At 39.7% G+C, this 19544-nt stretch overlaps 1 protein-coding gene across 1 annotated transcript in view; it reads right to left on the reverse strand.

Annotated features, from left to right (window-relative positions):
- TDRD1 (tudor domain containing 1) overlaps positions 1-17546 on the reverse strand; it is a 56452-nt gene extending 38906 nt beyond the window's left edge. Inside the window, exons 1-10 of the mRNA XM_074960046.1 lie at positions 17524-17546; positions 13627-13946; positions 12114-12184; positions 11295-11318; positions 8568-8715; positions 7801-7906; positions 6313-6376; positions 4122-4226; positions 3541-3723; positions 2137-2280 (exon numbers count right to left, since the gene is read on the reverse strand). Of these exons, the coding sequence (XP_074816147.1) occupies positions 2137-2280; positions 3541-3723; positions 4122-4226; positions 6313-6376; positions 7801-7906; positions 8568-8715; positions 11295-11318; positions 12114-12184; positions 13627-13946; positions 17524-17546 (1188 nt within the window). The remainder of the gene's footprint in view (positions 1-2136; positions 2281-3540; positions 3724-4121; positions 4227-6312; positions 6377-7800; positions 7907-8567; positions 8716-11294; positions 11319-12113; positions 12185-13626; positions 13947-17523) is intronic.
- Positions 17547-19544: the final 1998 nt, after the last annotated feature.

The raw sequence follows: 19544 nt of genomic DNA on the forward strand, positions 1-19544 counted from the left end.
TTCAGATTTTTGCAGCTACAATCTCCACGATTTCATCCACATTGGGTATGCTCAACAGTGCTGATGAACCACATGGGTATCAATATGATGCAAAGAGATGGAATTTGTTTTTCCAGTTTGCTTTTTAAAAATCTAGGAAATTACACACACAAAGCCATTTTAAAAGAACGTTAAGGTTGTAAAGTCAAGCGCCCAAAAGAACGGAAACACCAGAATTAAGATGGCTTTTGCAATTCTAATTTAGTCTTATTTTATATGTATTATAACCGTCCTTATTTATGATCACATACCATTTTGCCTCACAGGATTCCTACTTCATTCAGTGCACAGAGTGGACCTGCTCTAAGGATACAGAGCTGCGTAATAAAGGAGACTGTCTTGTCCATGAAACAATCTCTGTGAAGACGACCCAGGAGCTTTGGGCAAAGACTGACTGATGTCTCCTGGTTCCATGACACTGTGGAAGTCAGTCTCTGTGTCTTGTCACAGCTTTCCTTAAATTAGCTCCAATGGCTGGGATGCTAGCAGTGAACAACACACAGAAAAAATCTGGCACAAGGGTAGAAGAGGCATAGCTAAAACCCAGAGCTTCATGGGCAAGTCAGAACTGCCTCAAATTTTCAGGAAGAGAACCAGCCCAAATGTCATGGACATGGGAGAGGACAAGATCCAAAATACAGCTTAAATAGCCACCTATTTCTCATGGTGTATATGTTAGGTGTATAGGGATAGAGCACCAGTTTGAGATCTCAGTATAAATTCTCAAGTGAAAATGGATTTGGTGGACTCATTCCAGGTAGCAAATTAATATTCGTCCAAATACTACAGTCTAAAATAATTCGCAACCTGTAAAGGTTCAAAGAAAAAATATTTCACTAGTGCTTCAGCATTAGGTGAGATGTGTGGGTGACAGTATGTTAGATGATGGAAAATTAGCTGGTGTTATCTGAGCTTCAACAAGCACCGCTTGGAGAAGGTTCTAGTGTCTAGCCTGCACTGGGTGGCACGTCTTCCATGAGTGGAAATATGCAGAGGCCAAAATTCTCTAATAACTTTTGACAAATTTTCAATTGCCACACTTCCAACACTTCACAAACTTCACAAAACCATAACTTTGAATTACTGACAATAACTGAATCATTAGTAGAGATATAATTCTGTCATGGTGGTCACTGTCATGGAACGCAGGAATTCTGCCATTTACATCAACTCCATCACGAAAGCTCACCACTGTCACAGAACCATGAATTATGCCATTTATCCTGCTGCCATGCATCAACACCTCATTAGTTCACTTTGATCTAGTCCTCTTTGAATGCCACCTCCCCAGTAATCTCCCCCCAGATCACTCAATCACAACACACACACCCCCAGTCTCCTCGATCCCTGACCCCCCTCTGATCCCAGTCCCCATCCCCCCTCCAGCTTGTCACTGGAGGAAGAGTGATCAGGATGAGATGCAGAGGGCTTGAGTTGATCTCTGCAGAGAAACTGGCCAGGGCACAGGACAGCGCCGCCCTCTTCCTGCTAGGACAAAGAGGCCTCTCTCCAGACGAGGGCCTTGGGGCCTGGGACCTGCCAAGTGAAGCACCACGCCCAGGTAGCAAGTCCCAGCAACCAGCTAGGGAGGGAGATGGGGAAAGGGGGGGAGAAATCAAGGTCCAGGGGACCTACAAGAAGGAAAGAAGGTAGAAAATGGGAGCTGCCGCTACAGGGAACCCAGCTACACTGAGTGGAAGAGAGGACAGGGCAGACCCCCCCCCCACCACCATAATTCAAGCACTGATTAACAGTTAGTTAGTCCTGTTTTAGAGAGGACTATATCAAAACAAGCTAACTGCTAATGCATGGCAGCTGGGTGTACAAGGTTGCCATGACCATATGGTGAAATCATCTATTTTTTTACCGTGACTATGCCATGAATTATGTGTAATTTTACCATGACAACATCATACCCCTAATCATTATAAAAGGAATGATGCCAAACTACACTTGCAATATTATCTTTTAACAAAATGTTGTGGTAACTGCAATTATAGCATGCCACTAGAAACACTGATTTAACTGACAACTGTTCATTTAAATACAACATTTGCTTACCCAGCTAGCTATTAGAAGTTAAAAAGAAATACTCACACAGGGAGGAAACAGTTCGATGTCTTTGTGGAGTGGTTTAATCCAATCTAGTGGAGCATCTTCTCCATTGCCATAATCGATATATAACACTTGTGCTTTCTTCTGCAAGATATCCACCTTTTTTACCAGTACTCTGTTCCAGGTCTACACGTGAACAAATGATATTCTGGATGTAAAAACACAACTACACACACATTATATTCTCCACAAAAGGAATAATTTCAGGAATTACTTTTACTCCATCAAGTTGGCAACAAAGTAAAAAATATTGATCCGTTCTGAAGCGACTCAACTGAACCAAAGACTCATTGTACAGCAATAGTTTTGGGCAAAAGTCATCTGAAAAAGAATTAGTACGGTCACCAAGACATGGTTCATTTCAAAGCACAAAACATTCAGGATTCACAGCAAGTCTGCTCCAAAGAAATTTCTACCTCCTCCATCCGCCCCCCAAGACAGACACCACATATCATTACAATGCTTCTAACAGCTTAAGAGTCTGGTAGCGTTGAGGGAAAGGAGGAGGGGGAAAGAAGAAAGTATAGAAGATGACAAGGGGGGAAATAAGTTGTTTTACTAAGGGCAGGTCTTCACTACCCACCGGATCGGCGGGTAGCGATCAATCTATCGGGGACCGATTTATCATGTCTCATCTAGATGCGATAAATTGATCCCCGAACGCGCTCCCCATCTACTCCAGAACTCCAGCTTTCGAGAGTCTGAAGAGGAGTCGACGGGGGAGTGGCAGCAGTCGACTCGCCACCGTCCTCACGGCCAGATAAGTCGATCTAAGATACGCCCACTTCAGCTACGCTATTCACGTAGCTGAAGTTCCATATCTTAGGTCAACCCCCCACAAGCGTAGACCAGGGCTAACAAAAAAACTGCTGTCAGGAAAGTCAGGCCACACACCAGGTAAGAATCAGAAGTAAATGGGGAGGGTCAAATGACCTGCACTAAGGTTAAAAAAATTGAGGTATAACTCTTATTTGCAGGTTGTCCCGTTGTACCAATAGCAAGATAGCCCATCATGGTAAGTATTTTGACTTGCTTAGGGTCTGTTTAAAAAGAAAATTAACTTAATAAAGAACTTAAAGAAAATATTACATGAAAATGAGCTGCTCTAGGATAACGTAAACTATCTCAAAAGACAAGAATTTCTACAAAGTTGGATTTCAGAATGTGCAAGAGTATAAACTACACCTGGTTTCCAAATGCTACAACAGATTCATCACTCAATGCAAATGCTGATAACAATGGGAGTTACATGCAACACAAAACAGAATATATAAAACTAAGTAAACACACACAATTTAAAAGGTATTTAGGACATTTAGATATTTACAGTCCCACATTCTTTTAAAAATGTTTATCAGGCCCCAAATAAAAAAAAAAAAAAGTTACCTGATCCAGAGAATATTTTGCAACACAAACTTCCCCTTTGATAGGAATATATTCCTCTTGGTTAACAATATTTGCATAACAATCTTTTAGTTTCACAGTAAGTTTGCTGATATGTTCTAAAACTTCTGGAGAATAGACCTGTATATAAAATTCACTTGGGTTCCTGAATTCTGTGACTGTACCCTAAAAAGAAAAGCCATACTACTGAAGTATCTAACATTAATACTTGTCATCAATAACTTACCGTGTTTACTATTTAATGGACACATGAAGAGTGTCTATATACTATAAATATTCTGTATCAGTTAGAACTGGTAGATGTACACTACTGATGCTAGGAATGTCCAGTTCTGTACTACCACCCCCATCCCTTTTATAGCACTTCCATCTGTAGATGGAACAACTCTTAAAAGGATGGGCCAGGATTGCTATCCACATTTTACGTGTGAGGAAACAGACATACAGAGGTGAAGTGACCTGTCCAAGAAATAGATATGAACACAGAAGATGCTGACAGTGAAATGTATCAATATTTTCCAAAAATAAATGTAATCATGCAGTGGGTGGCAAGGAGAAAGTACCTGTATTTCCATAGCTTTTTTGAGCCCTAGGTTTTGCAGATCAGAAAGCATTATTTTCTTGATGTCGTCATCTATCTTGTGTGCATCAACAGGAGATAAACTGCCCTATTTAGAAACAAATATAGGTGACTTCTAAATTGGAATTGTCTACGTATTACCTGCTTCAGGGTAGCTCTTTAAAGCATTTATGCTTAATTAAATTTTCAAAAGTAACCAAAAGTGACTTAGGTACTGAAGAATTTAAGTCTCAGAGAAAGTCAACGTAGGTGCTTTTGAAAATTTTATGCCTAAACCCGAAATGGAGCACAAAGACACTACCTTCCTTCAACTCTTCACCATTTGCTCAGAATAGCAACTCTTCTGACAAAAAAAGTGAGCACTGTTCTATAGAGAGGAGTTTGAAAGCACAAGGTACAAGCATAAAGTTTTGAAGTCTAAAAGAGCCGCAATTGCCTTTGGTATTGGATAATTTACCAATTTAAAAAAAAAAAAAAGTAGGACTGCTCTGCTAAAGAGTTTAACATGACCTGCAAATCTAAATGAAATTAAACGCACTAAATCTAAATTAAATTAAACGCACTTAACTCCCACTGATTTCAGTATATACCTAATTTGCAGACCATAACAAAATGGCACTATATTTAAATTTGTACCTTACTATTATATCATAAAATACTCTCTCTTCTGTACACGAACAAAGGGATCCCAACAATGGCTTATCAGCCTACCTCTATACTGGGATCCACATCTACTAAAGCTTTTCTGTGACATCCTATATTGTAAGATGCATTTTTCAAAGCAAGAATAAAATGTATTAAATTTCCTTCACTGTATTAGTTGGTAGTGCATGTAGTCTTGCACAACCTGAGATTTAAAACTGAGCTGAAGCTAAACACAAATGGAACTCTGTTCTTTATACATTTATTAAAAACCACGAAATAAGAATGTATTCAATTCATTATCAATATATCCTCTTTTGCAAGGCACCTTTATTTAATTGACCTTTATTGTCAATTAGCATTTGCTGTTTTGAATCAGAGTTATACTGCAATATAAGCACTGGAGGTCTGGACTATTTTATATGGCTATATATAAACTACCATCAAGGCAAAGAAAGAAATCAGACCTATAACCTTGAATAAGGATTTAAAGTAGAAAAATTAACGGAAAGCTAATCTTACCGGGAAGCTCAGATATATTTATACCCAATAGTTTGTGCAGACAAGTTTCCCTCCATTTACCTTCCAAAAAGGAAAAAGTTATGATGGAAGTTGGGTGAAACCTTGTTGAAGCTGATGGCCATGATAGTGCCCTTCATTAAGGATAAATGTAAGAAGCAGTTAAGCTACTTTTTTGGAGTAAGATAGCTGAAATAATAGGAGCAACTGCCCAAAACACAGACAATATGCAAGGCCAGTTGAAATCTGAAATATGTGGGTGGAAAGGTTTCAGTGGAGATGGAATACGAACACAAAGGCCTGGGTATTGTCTGCTGGAGTAACATGAGTCTGTGGGCAGAAGCAGCAGAAGAGAACGCTAAGAGAGGGCTTTTTGACGAGTCTGCTAGCTGGAAAGAATCCTGAAACTACAAGCAAAGAAAATTGCCTCCTATGTTTTTACTCTGAGAAACATGACGATGTGCACATTCTAAATCAACAGTATTGCATCAAAGAAATACCCGTCTCATCAATTTCTCTTCCTAGCAGAAACAACCCACAAGTTCCCGAATAACTGCTAACTGCGTGGGCTGAAAAAGGTAACAATATACAATGTGTTAGGAAATGTAAAGCATGTAAGTAATGTTTCTGATTTAGACATTTTATATTTCTGTCTCCCCTTCAAATCAGAACCTCCACTACCGATGCCATCTACCATACTCTCTCCTGACACAGGTAAGAAAGATCCAGCAATAACTGAACTCTACTTTTCTCAAAAACTTCAGTTTTAAACAACCATTTTGGAATGTTGCTTAGACTAGCTTGTTTGATTTGAAGCAACAGTGTATTTTGAAGCGATCAAAATTTCTTAACTTCCTATTCTCTTCACTATAGTGAGTTGAGCATTATGATGTTTAAAACATTACGACGTTTACCATAACACATTAAACTTAAATTCATCCTTATTATATCCAACCTGCAGTGAGCTTCTCCAAAAAGCAGAGCCAATTAAAATAAAAGTTAACATTCTGTACCTTAAAATCAATTTTATTCTTAATTTCACCAGGCAACTTGGCATTATCTTCACTTTTCTTTAAACTGAAATAAAGCAGTTGATTAAACCATTAAAGAAAGTCACAACAGTATTCAAGAACCAGCAAATAAAGAATCAAGCCATTTTAGTAACAGGTACTTATAGACCCAAAGCAAAATGACTTAAGTGTTGTAAACGTATGAGTGTCAACCTGCATCCTAGATCCACAATGAAGACTGCATAATAAAGTAAGGTAAAGGCCAGCTTATTTTATGTTTTTTAAACCATACTTCACAGCTGGTAACTAGCAAGAACAGTTCTTGCATCTGAAGTCAGATGTGGGAGGTTATTAATTGTACATTTAATATATATGCATGCTGAGGTGTGTCTCACTTTTTGTAGTGATACATTTTTTAAAAAATTCTGATCATGAAGATTTTATTTTAATTTTACTTTCTTGACATGAAAATTAATGCAACTTCACGACTAATTATTACAGAAAGGATATAAACTTAAAACAAACAGTCTGAGCCAACAAGTTCTCAGACTACGCTGAAAAACAGCAGTATGGTGTACCAATTCCTCTATGAAACTTTTCTTCTCCAGAATCTCAGCTCTCTTTCTTCTTTAAGTCTCTAGTTATGGTTGTGACAAAAACCTCAAACACTAAATGAGAGTTTAGACTTGACCTCAAGTTAATTGGCAATTAACATGGTTGTAAAGGTTTGTGTGGGTGCTCCCCAAAGGTCTGTTCCAGGGTACAAATGTTTGTTCTTTACCTTGACTGAATCCCAAGGTAAAGGGCAAATGTTTGTATCCATGGACCACCTCCTCTCTCACTAGAGAGCAAACATCATTCTTGGATGAAATTCTGTCCTGACTGAAGTCAATGGCAAAACGCCCATTGACTTCAATAGGGCAGGATTTCATTCCATATAAGCACAGTTATTGTACACATGGAAGAGTAGCATAACATAAGCATGTAATAGATTTGAACTTCTTTTACCACTATGCAGCAGCTGCAAATAGAGGTAGTACCACAGTGACATCTAGGCTCTGGCTGCAAAAAAATCTATATTACTAGTCAGGTAACGAGGCAGAAAAAAAAATTCAGCTTGACTTTTCCCACCCCAAATTCGTTTGCAGTGCTGTAACTTAACAAGAGACATGTTTTCACTTGTAAACTCAGCAAATTTTATATTTAGCCATTCAGACACAGTATAAAGCTCTATGCGGTCATTTTCAGACACCTTTCTGAGCCTTTTTTTTTTTTTTCCTAATTTCCAGCCCTCTCCTGCCTCATTTTCTTATGATTGTCAGATTTACAATGTAGTGGAATATCTTTCAGTATAAGACCAAGCAACAGAGATCATTTAAAGGTATCTGAATTATAGTAAAAAAAATTAGAATTAAATCAAAAGTAATTCTCATTTGCCTATTTTTAAGATTCTCTGAGTTACAAGATTTTGCTTTAACATCCTAAACTTACTTTTGTTTAATTGGCTTGCATACAATACCATGTGCAGACCAATCTTTCTTCTGGCAGTCTGTAGAACAATAATATGTCTGTTTACATTGAGAACATCTCAGGTCTCCTAAAATTAAAAATTAAAAAAAAAAAGTCAGTACTGTGCCTAACCTAAAGAAGGGAAGAGGCACAATCATGGCTGAACAAAAAAAGTTGTTTGCAGTACTGTATCTGTGTTGGACCCAGGATACGAGAGGGACAAGGTAGGTGAGGTAATATCTTTTATTGGACCAACTTGTGTTGGTGAAAGAGACAAGCTTTCAAGGCTTGAAAGCCTGTCCCTTTCATCCACGCAAGTTGGTCCAACAAAAGGTATCTCATCCATCTTATCTCTCTCAAAAAGAGCTGACAAGTTATAGAATACATATTTACTATTAATTTAATATACCATTATCTTTTTGTTTTTGAAGTCTGTACTTCATTAATTTTTCACTGAAGTATTTGCTTTTTCATCTGTGTGGTGTCACCATGGATTTCTCAAAGCATGGATTGACTGATTGATTGGACTGATTAATAGTTTCGTCTGATGCTTTTTAATCTTTGCTATTTATGTTTTGCAGAATTACTATGCCAATGTAAAATATCAATTTCTTTCAAAAAGTGAAAGTCTGGGGGAGAGGGCTTAATATCTACATTTTTATAAGAGCCTTTTGCACATATTTACTTGAAAGCCTCGTCCAACTTGAGTACTGTGTGTGCAGGCCTAAGGGATAGTAATTAAGGCTTACCATACAGACCGCAATGATGGCAAGTAGTCATCCGAGGGGACGGCGTTAACGAATTAAATAGTTTTGAATCGTAGCTTATAGATAAAATATTCTCAGGGAAATTCTGTATCTTCTTCTGCTTTGTGTGAAGCAAGTCAGAACTGGAGCTCTGAAAGAGAAGACAAATCTCAAATAATATTTTGTAACAGGAACTCAAAGCTCTAAAGCAGTAATATTCCAATACAGAATACCTACAATTCTAGAACTGCTTACCCTAGTATAGAAAAGTTACAAGTTCTCAAAATCCCAAAGCACATACTATTTTCTTTACAAATAACTGCAGCTAAAGCTACCAAATCAAGTTTATAGTATTGAGCAAGTTTTATTTAATTAAGGTTCTGATCACACTTTAAAATAGCAATGAAACTTGAGACATTTAAAGCATATTCTTAATTTTTAAAAGCTAATATAGAGCGGTTTCATTTAACTAACAAACTGTGGATCACAGTCATTTAGGGGTACCTTTTGATTAACAAGAGAAGAATGCCAGGATCTACAGAGAGACTGAATAATTCTTTTCATAGTACAAATTTGTGTAGCTCCTAAATGCTTTAATCCAGTAAGAAATCCCAACCCTTAAAATGTAAACAGTTTTATTCTTACAGTGAAATCATTTATCTGTTTATTTAAACTTAAATAATTATGCCAACACATTTGTTATGCTGTAACCCAATTGCAGCAATATTTTGGATTACCTATATAATAAGATTCAGCTATTTTGACCCTATGAGATATACACTTACAACAAGGGGGGTATCTATGCCATGCCAAGGGTCCTACACTATTGTGATATCAGAGATAACTAATCACCACCCTTATTCTAAAGCTAATTTTCATGCAACAATTTTACTGGTTGTATGAGAGAGACTACACAGATGGTATATTACTTGGCCTAACTGCCACTTGCACAAATCAACAATCCCCAGACACAAGTCTACACAAACAATGTACACAATAATCCCAAACACACACAGGCCCTAACTGCAGCAAACATTCTTCATTCTCCATGCACACAAAACACAAAACTCCTACCACAACCCCGCCCCAGAGACAAAACAACTCCAAACATCACTCTGAAGCAAAGAATGCCTGTTGAGTCAGTTTGCAGTGATAGAAACAGCTGCAAGTATGTTTGAAAGCTCTATTTAGAATATCACTGGGATTCACAGTCTGTTACTGTCCAATTTTTAAGTTCTCAACCATTTTTGGCTCCCCCCTGCCCAAAACCAAAAATTATGCCTATGCAACAGCATGGCTTTCAGCTACTAGTTTTATTTACGATTCTGTAATTAGACCATTTAATAAATAATGCATTAGCAAATTATCTTACATTTGATTCTTACACCTAATTAGATAACAATTCAAACAAAAACATCGAGGAGTCTGGTGGCACCTTAAAGACTAACAAATTTATTTGGGCATAAGCTTTCATTGGTAAAAGTGTGTATTTACCCACGAAAACTTATGCCCAAATAAATTTGTTAGTCTTTAAGGTGCCACTGGACTCCTCGTTGCTTTTGTGGATACAGACTAACACGGTTACCACTCTGATAATATAACAAAAATATAAGTACAAAATATAATATAAATATATATATATATATTAAATATAATATAATATAATATAAAAACAAAATATAAGTAAAGTAACAATAAGCGTCATGCAAAAGCAAAGAAGTTCTGAAACTCCATCTTTGCCAGCTACTATCATTACTGCAACAGAGTAAAGAGTAGGCGATTTTGGCTATGTCTACACTACAGACCTTACAGCGGCACAGCTGCAGCTGCGCCACTGTAAGTTCTCCCGTGTAGCCGCTCTATGCCAACGGGAGAGCTCTCTCCCATCGGCATAATTAAACCATCCCCAACGAGCGGCGGTAGCTATGCCGGCGGGAGAGCATCTCCTGCCAACATAGAGCTGTCCACACTGGTACTTCTGTTGGTGAAACTTATGTCAGTCAGGAATGTGCTTCTTCCACACCCCGACCAACAAAAGTTTTATCAAGAAAAGTGCTATTGTATACACAGCCTTCATATGCTATTCAGTATCTCTTTGGTAAAAAGGTACACAGCATTAGTTATAAAAAACGTCAGTTTCAGGTCTCATATGTGGGGGCCTCAAACAGATTTTAGACATTTAAAATTAAAGACCTTACCTCACAGTAGCTTGAAGGCTGGCCTACATACAGTTTTTTCACCAATGTAACTAAATCAGGTTCGTGGCAGTTTAACTTAAATCAGTGGAAACCCTAGTGTGAACACTCAGATCAGTAAAGAATCAAATAAAGACATTTTAAAAATCTGATTGAGAAAATGCTATTAGCAAACTGGTATTTGTCAATAAGTTAGAGAATGCTGTTTGTGCCAGTGACTATGGAGAGAGAAAAATATATACCGGGAGGAGAAGAAGAAAGACCAACAAAAAGCAGAACAAGACAACAGCCAGAGAAAAGAATTATAAAACATACAGAGCATGATTTTGAAAAATTGCTGAATAGAAGCGAGAAATATAACATAACTAGCCCAGAAAGAAAGAATTTACAACAGATATGTACATTTAAAAGTAGGTAAATCACAAACTTCTCTAACATTTGTCAGGTTTTTTTCCCCCGAAACTTTCGACATTTTATTTCACGTGAATACAATATATTCATCTGTCTGAAAGGCCAAATGTTAATTTTTGCTCACCTGGATTAGGTTTGGACCAGCAACCTATGGGTAAAACAGGATAGAGGACCTGGGTCATTCAGTTTCCCTACATTTCATGCACCTCAAAAAATTAGCATTTGTGACCTCTTCGAGAGTATGAACATCACTTTAGGACTCACATCAGTCTTATAATCCTTGAGTCTGTAAGAGTGTATTTGATCCAGGATCTTTCTGGACCACTAGCCAGTGAAGAAGTCAATTTATTGGCCTAGTGGAGAACAGATGGCCTCTAACAAAACAAGCGTCTTTTAAATGTTCATCTTTGTCAAGTCAGTGATTTTCAGAGGAATACTGGAGAAGCTACATTATAAGGTAAATATGGATGGGGAGGGAGATTAAGTGCATCTCTCAACTTATGTCTTTAATTTTGACCAGTGCATTGTATCTCTGATACTGTTAGCAAATCACTGTTCCAATGCCATTTCTAAATTTGAGCCATAGGTAACTTCTCATTAAAACACTTAATATTTTTTCTGATATTTACTCGGCAGCTTATAGACTACCTGTAAATAACAATGGAAATTTTGCTTAGCTACTGGGCATTTATGTTTAAAAATAAGTTAAACGTGCAGTCTAACTTTATATTTTAAAAAGTACACAAATAAGTCACTTGTAAGCAAGAATACTGCATCTGCAAACAACAAACAAATGGTTAATTGTAAACTGAAATGTGATGCCAACAGGAAAAAATGGAGCAAAAATAAACACAAATGCAAATATTCTAGCAAGGCATAAAATATAGCTGATCATTTGTTAGCACTATACAAGCTAACAATTTGGCACAAAACCCCAACTTACAGCATTTTCCTCCTTAGTTGAAGGTGTTAACAGCAAACTACTTCTACCACTTATGCTTTCCACTGAGTTTCCTAAAAACAAAGAAGTGTTTATAAAATGGTCTGATTTCATAAAACCAAGACAGGAGTAGTATTAACAGATTGTCTTATGCTTTTTGTAAACAGACAAAATATTATCTGAAGCTAAGAAAACTGAATATCTTCCATTTCTACTAATTAAGAGCAAGGAATACGAAAACACAAGTGCCACAGCTTTTTGTTTTATAACTGACTAACATTACCTTTTGACACAAATCATTCTTACCAAATACATCTCTGAAACTAAAGTATCCTCACATAATAAAAAGTAGATCAGTCTATCACTTGATACAAGACATTGGATGAGTAATTAAAATCATGTACCCTTACAAATTGCACCACTTAAATGACTTTAAAAGAGTATGACCCCAAACATAAGATTTAAAGAAAGCTCAAATAAATCTGTTAGTCTCTAAGGTGCCACAAGTACTCCTTTTCTTTTTGTGGATACAGACTAACACGGCTGCTACTCTGAAACCAACTAAACTTTCTGAATTGCCTATCATTAGACCACCCAATATTATAGGAACAGAAATATTAGCTAAAATAATTGTTTCTAATTTTCTCAAATGCACAAAGTGCTCTGTAATTCAAGGGTATGTCTTTACTGCACAGTTAACCTGGTGATTGGCGCCTAGCCTGGATGTGAGTGTCCCCACAGCAAAGCCATACCTGGATTAGTGTTTCACACTATTTCTGCACTCACCTGTGTGCCTAGGAGGGGCATAGCCCATGATTCTTTGTGTTGAGACACTCAAGAATTCTTTCCTAGGACTTTTAATTGTGGGAGAAGCTGTTTGTCCTTGGGGGAGGGCGGGGAGGAGAGAGAGGCGCTGAAGGAAGAGCACTGGAAGACTATCAGCACCCAAATGATTCTGCCTGCATCCTCACTGCTCTGCCAGATCCAGAAGCCCCGAGCAGCTCTGCAGCACCAATTTTGCAGGGGAAAAATAAAATTCTGCACAGAACATTCTGTGCAAATTCTGAATTGCGCAGTGGTGCAGAATTCTCCCAGGGGTATTGTATCCTTGTTGCTGTGTGAAAGACTTACACAAGCAAGGGAAAACTCCAGGTATCAAGACATAAGCAGCCCCTGAAATTATTAACTTTTTTTAAATCACTGGATTACAATTTGATAGTCTCCCTTTAATGAGTTTTATTCCTTAGTCAGATACATTTACAATTGTTGTGCGTAATTTTTACATATACACATGCATATGGCAAATGAATGTTATCCCATTACCAGGTACTCAAACTGTATTCAGATTGATTACCTTTATCAAACTGGAATTTCAGATTAGTGAGGATGTTTATTAAATTAGCCTTTTCCCTCCCTTCTGCAAACTACATGTCTGGGCATGTTGTATAGTGCTACAAAAGTTAAGTCTTCACATAGCTACAAAAACTTACCCTATTTAAAAGGTGTTTTATCTCACCTGTTAGTGTTCCCTCGCTCATCTTTGATCCAAACTCTTCCTTGTTAAAGTCATTCGCCACTCCACTCTTGCAATGAGAGCTAGCATCTCCTGAACCATTCTCACGACTAGTAAAGAACTGTTTAGTTTGCTCACAAAATAAGAAGTTTTTGTTGGTTAATCCAGAAGTTCTACCTCCAAGATCAGGGCTTTTCACCCAGAAGTTGGGATAGGTGCGAGGGCTTCTTAAGGATTCATTTGGGGCTTTGGTTTCCTTGCTCTTTATATGATATCGTCGGTTCATCTTGTAAACATCCACACCCAAATCTTTCCCTGACATCCTACAAAGTTACTATTTTGTAATTACAAAAACCTAGAGGGGAAAAAAGTAGTTAAAACATGTGTTAAACTGGATATAGCATTCAACTCTGACTTTTAAAATACTTAAATATAGCTTAATTTTAAGGAAAGTTTTAACAATGCTTATTAAACTAATGAAGAAAATAAAGTATAAATGATTATCCTAAAAGAAAGGTGTATTAAGTTTCTTCCTTAAAATTTCAACCATTTTTAACATTCCAGATGGAGGATTCATTCGTTGGTAAAGAACTCTCAAAGCGGTAGTGATGGTAGACGGAAATAAATCTGTCTCATTGAGCTGTCCATATTTTTAGTAAACCCGTGTCTATGTTAAGCTAATACTAACAGCATAATTCTGAGAAAAAACTGGAGCCGTAACACTTAACTGTTATACTCCCCTGTTCTTAAAGGGCTAGAGATAAGCAACTGAAAGCAAGTGTTCTGAAGTATTACAAATTGAAATATTAGGAAGAAAATCCAATTTCAATTTGGCAAGGATTATCTTGGGAGTATACTAGCAGGCTCTGCTTTTCAATGATTTTTTTGGCATTTGGGACTGGTCTCCAGTAGAAAGTTAGGCTGATGTTAGTCACCTTATATGACCCTAACAGTGCAGGTGTCTGCACTCAAATTTATCTCTGGCCGACATAAGCACCCTGTTACAGTGACGCAGTAACCCCACCTCCTCGAACAGCATTGAGCCATGACCAACATACTGAGATTGACACAGAACAAGTGTAGACACTGCATGACTTATGTCGACCCTAACAGTCCTCCAGCAGCTGTCCCACAATGCCCGACAGCTCTGGTCACAACTGTGAACTCCATTGCCCAGGGGTCATAAAGACCAGAACCCACCCCCTTAAGTGTTTATTTTTGAAATGCCCTTTCCCAACTGCCCAGCCAGCAGCTCTCCTTTGTTGTGTGCAACTGTCCAACTGGTCATGCCACTTATACTTTCTAGACACTCCTGCCTGAGGTATTATGGCCTGTGAGGAAAAGAGGCTGTGCAGGCATAGCTACAAAGCAACTGACTACAATTCTACATCTATGAAAAACTGGATAGGGGAGGCAGGCAAAGAGAAACAACAGGGATCAGCAGCAGTCCCACATGAAAATGAAGGAACCGTGGCAGGCATCCCATAAGGCCAAGAAGGCCAACAGTCAATCTGGTGCCTAGGCGCAAACCTACTTTTACAACTAGCTGCTTGCCATACTCGGTGGAGATCCCCCTAGCACCGCTAATACCTCTGAAGAGCCAACAGACACACCTGCCATTAACAGCAAGCAGGAGGAGGATGGCGGATCTGCAATGCGGCATTGGATGCATCCAGCTATGCCCCGAGTCAAGACGTGTTTGAGACTACACTACAGTCTAGCCAATACCACCAGCTGAGAATGGATGAGCCTGATGCACAGGAAGGAACCTTGGGTAAATATGTGAATGCTTTTTCCATTACAATGTTTAAATGTACAGATGGTGCCAGACACCAACTTCGCAGGACAAAGGTATCTACTTTTCATTGTTTTACTTGTACTAGAAGAGGTAGCAGTCCAACATTGGTGGGAGGGGTGGGGAGGGGAGAGAGAAGAGATGTGGAAATGTTTATGTACACAGGGATGTCCCCTGAATCCTCCTGAGAGATCTCAATAAAACTTCCATGGACGTACTCTGCAATCCTCTCCTGAAGATTTCTGAAGATGGCAGTCTTATTTCTGCATGCATCCGATGAAGTGAGCTGTAGCTCACAAAAGCTTTGCTCAAATAAATTTGTTAGTCTCTAAGGTGCCACAAGTACTCCTTTTCTTTTTACATCACTTGTGTGTGCATACCTAACTGTGGCAGCTTTTTGCCAACAGAACTCATATTGACCAAACTTTGTAATATACACCTGGCCTTGGGTTCCAGAAGTTAAAGTACAATGCAGTACTGCATTATCGTATATGTTAAAAGAATTTGCTAGTTTGAAATAAATTTGCAAGAAAGCCATGTATCTCAAGATATCTACAACCACCTACCAACACATGCTACAATGCATACTGTAATTAGGTCTTCAAATAAGGAGTAGTTTCTGGGCAGCAGCTACTTAAAACTCCTTATCTCTGTAAGAAGCAAGCTGTTTGTACTATTTTAGCTCGCCCTTCTTGTACAGAAGTAAAACTAAACCTATTACCCAAAGTGAGCGGCAAACTGAGCTCAATGGAATCCTAATAAGCCAGCACAATTTTATTCCTCAAGTATACAGTGTAATGAGACGAAGAACTTGTCAAAAGCCCCAACGGAGGCTCCAGAACATTGATAAATACATGCAAGATTATTCATTCTTGTCCCTCTTAATACAGCCTCCAACTTAAGTTTCAAAAAGTGTTGCAATTATGCAAAGCTGAGTTGAAGTACTCTGAGAAACAGCTAATTAACTCAAGATGAAACGTAAGAATAAAAATTCTCTCATCACCTCACAAACCCAGCCCCTTAGTGTGGCAGTTGAATTTTATTATCAAAAAGGATCACAGCCAGTGACAAAGTTTCCACAGATGCAGAAAAATCTACAAATTTCAAGGACCTTATTTTTTAAATAAATTACTGTATTATGTTATGGCAGGAAAGTTGTAGTTATTGCTAGAGCTAGCGCTTTGTAAAGTACCTGTGAGAAATCCTTGGAGAGAAAGTTCTCCATATTTGGACTCAGATCAAAAGTGAACTGTTCTGGAAAGTTCTGAAGAGCAATAAATAGCCATAGTTATGTCAGTGTGTTTTTCACTTTGAAAGTTACTCAGACACTTCTTTGATTTTAAATTAAACATGTATTTTAAGACTTCTACCCTGCCAAGGACTTAATGTGGATTAAGTACTGCATCTTAGATTAAGAAACTTGGCATGTAAGAAAATTAAGTATTAGATAATTATATACCCCTGCTTCTATGCACTACGTAGTGTATCACTAAATTAACATATCAAGGTGAGAGGTTATAAATAATAAATATAGCAGCACTGAACAAGTTGTTTAGTTCACTGCACCAAATTATACACAATTCAAATATCTGATCTAGTTATAGAATTAAAATGAACACCAAGTTTCATATTATTGACAATTCCTGAAAAGCTGTTTCTCCTACTTAGCCCAATGGTTCTGCATCTTCATGCATCTGCAACAAGAATGATATAAGCAAAATACTCCTCCTGCTAAGCATTAATATCCAGCACCCTAAATAAAACTGCCTGGCTTAACATGCACTAAGTAGATTACACATTTATTTAGCAAAAATAGTTCTTTAATGCTAGAAACTCAGTTTTGCAAAACAAGCTATTTCTTTTTCATTACAATACCTCAATTTTACCTAAATAGGGCACACCCAAGGAAATCATTCAGTTGACTTTAACCATAAAACTTTGTACTTCTAGAGCAGGGGTAGTCAATAGGTAGACCGCAGGCCAAATCCAAAAGGAGTACTTGTGGCACCTTAGAGACTAACCAATTTATTTGAGCATAAGCTTTCGTGAGCTGTAGCTCACTTCATCGGATGCATACTGTGGAAACTGCAGAAGACATTGATTACCCCTGTTCTAGAGCATCTTTCATCAGAAGCCCAGGAAGCCCTGAAATGCTAAAGAATGAAGTCTCACACCACCAAGAGATAAAAGTAAATCATGATTTTATAGATGGGAAAGGAATAACAGGAAAACTAACTTGATCAAGTTTACACAGGAAATAAGTGGCAAACCCAGAAACAACATTTCCATCTGTAGGAAATAGACACAATGCTAGTCTAAAATCTAAACAGTGTTCTTGATATTTGGCAATAGCACTGAGGGGAAGAGGATGGCTTCTGGGGCAATGCATACAAATGAGAGACAGCTCTGTGTTCTATTGCCATCTTTGCAATTAGCTCACTGTAACTCTTCAGGGAAGTCACCTAAACTGGGATTTTCAGAAGGGCCTAAGAATTTCATCTCTGAGGAAAACTGACCAATCACAGAATAAACCATTTTGCCACAGAGCCCCATATGGAGGCTCTTATTCTGGAATAAGACTGCCCTTCCCCAATTTACCTGGATTAAGGTAATTGACAAAAGGCACTTTTATTCTGGAATCCACACAGGCCCTTACTCAGTAATAGCCAAAGAGCTTTAAATCCACACCCTTCCTTGCACCAGAATAACTTCCAAGTAAGCCCTAAGAGAAGTACACGCCTCCTAATGATATTCAGTGGGAGAAGCATCCCTAACTCCTTTAGGCCCCTTGGAAATCCCAGCCTCGCCCAGGGGCCTCAGTTTCCCGACTGTACAACGGGGCTAACCATGTCCCTGATTCACAGGGTGTGGGGTGCCGCTCACGAGCGCTAGGCTTCGAAGCCAGGAGGTGCTGTGCCGACTTCCTCCCCCAGAGCCCCACTTCCCAGCAGCCGGAGGGGAAACTGAGGCATGGAGCACCGACCCAAGGGCGGGGAGGGCACCAGAGACGGCGCCCACACACCCCTCCCAGCCCTACCGCGCGCCCCTCGCTGCGGAGGCCGCCCCAGAGCGACGGGAGCCCCTGGTCACCGTGCTGCCCCCAAAGGGGTCAAGGGCCGGGCCGGGCCGGGCCCCCCGCTCACAGCGTCTCTCCTCGCCCCGGGCCGGCGGACAGGGCAAGGCCCACGCAGCGCCGCGACCGTTAGCCCGGCCGGGTCCCTCCCTTCCCGCGTGCGCCCAGCCCACCACGTGCCGCTCACCGACCGGGCCCCGCCCAGGCGCCAGCCTCGCCCCCCGCCAGGCCTCGCCCCCCGCGGGCCTCCAGCCGCGGCCGCGGAGCTTCGGGGTCCGAGCCCGAGATCCAGGCGCAGGCCCCCAGCGCGCGGCGGCAGCGGCGGCCCGGGGCTCGCCTCCATCAGCGCTGCTGCCTTCTCCCCGGCTTCGGCCGCGTGCTCCGGCCCCCGGGATCCGGCCGCGGGGCTCCCGCCGCGTGCCCCCTCTCCGGCCGCGGGGCTTCGGGCTCCAGCCCCCAGCATAACTCCGCTGCAAGTCCGGGGAGTGACACTGGTATAAAAGTGGGGCGAGGGGAGACGAAGGCAACAGGAGATGCCCTTGGATGGAGAGATTAGCTCAGCATCGGCGACAGCCTCTGGAAGAATCTGTGGTCTCGATGGGTCTAGCTCACGTTGGTTTGTTTTTGAATATTTGCCTCACCGTAGCCCTACCTCTCTGCATGTGTTGCCTTGTCAATAAATTGCTGTTCTTTGATGGCATGAAATGTAAGGCAATGTAATACTCATGGGGGCTGTCTGCAGGTAAAATTGCCCTGGTTTAACTGAAGGGGTGAATTTAAACTGATTTAGTTAAACCAGTGCCAGGCCCAGTGGGGCTGTTCTGACTTCACTTCACGGCAAAAACGGTGTGTTTTGAGATCCAGATCACTACTGCGATATAAAGTTGAGTGGGGGGAAGGCACAGGTAGTTCTGACCTTAATGTAGCTAGTAGGGCTAAACCTCAGTTGGATATAGGGGTGACTTCAACTAACAGCACTGAGGGATAAACTACAGTGCTTTGTTTCGACTAGGATTTTACACTGACATAGCGATCTCGAATTCACCACATCTA

This window comes from Natator depressus, chromosome 7 (assembly GCF_965152275.1).
Source record: "Natator depressus isolate rNatDep1 chromosome 7, rNatDep2.hap1, whole genome shotgun sequence".
Taxonomy (NCBI): Eukaryota; Metazoa; Chordata; order Testudines; family Cheloniidae; genus Natator; species Natator depressus.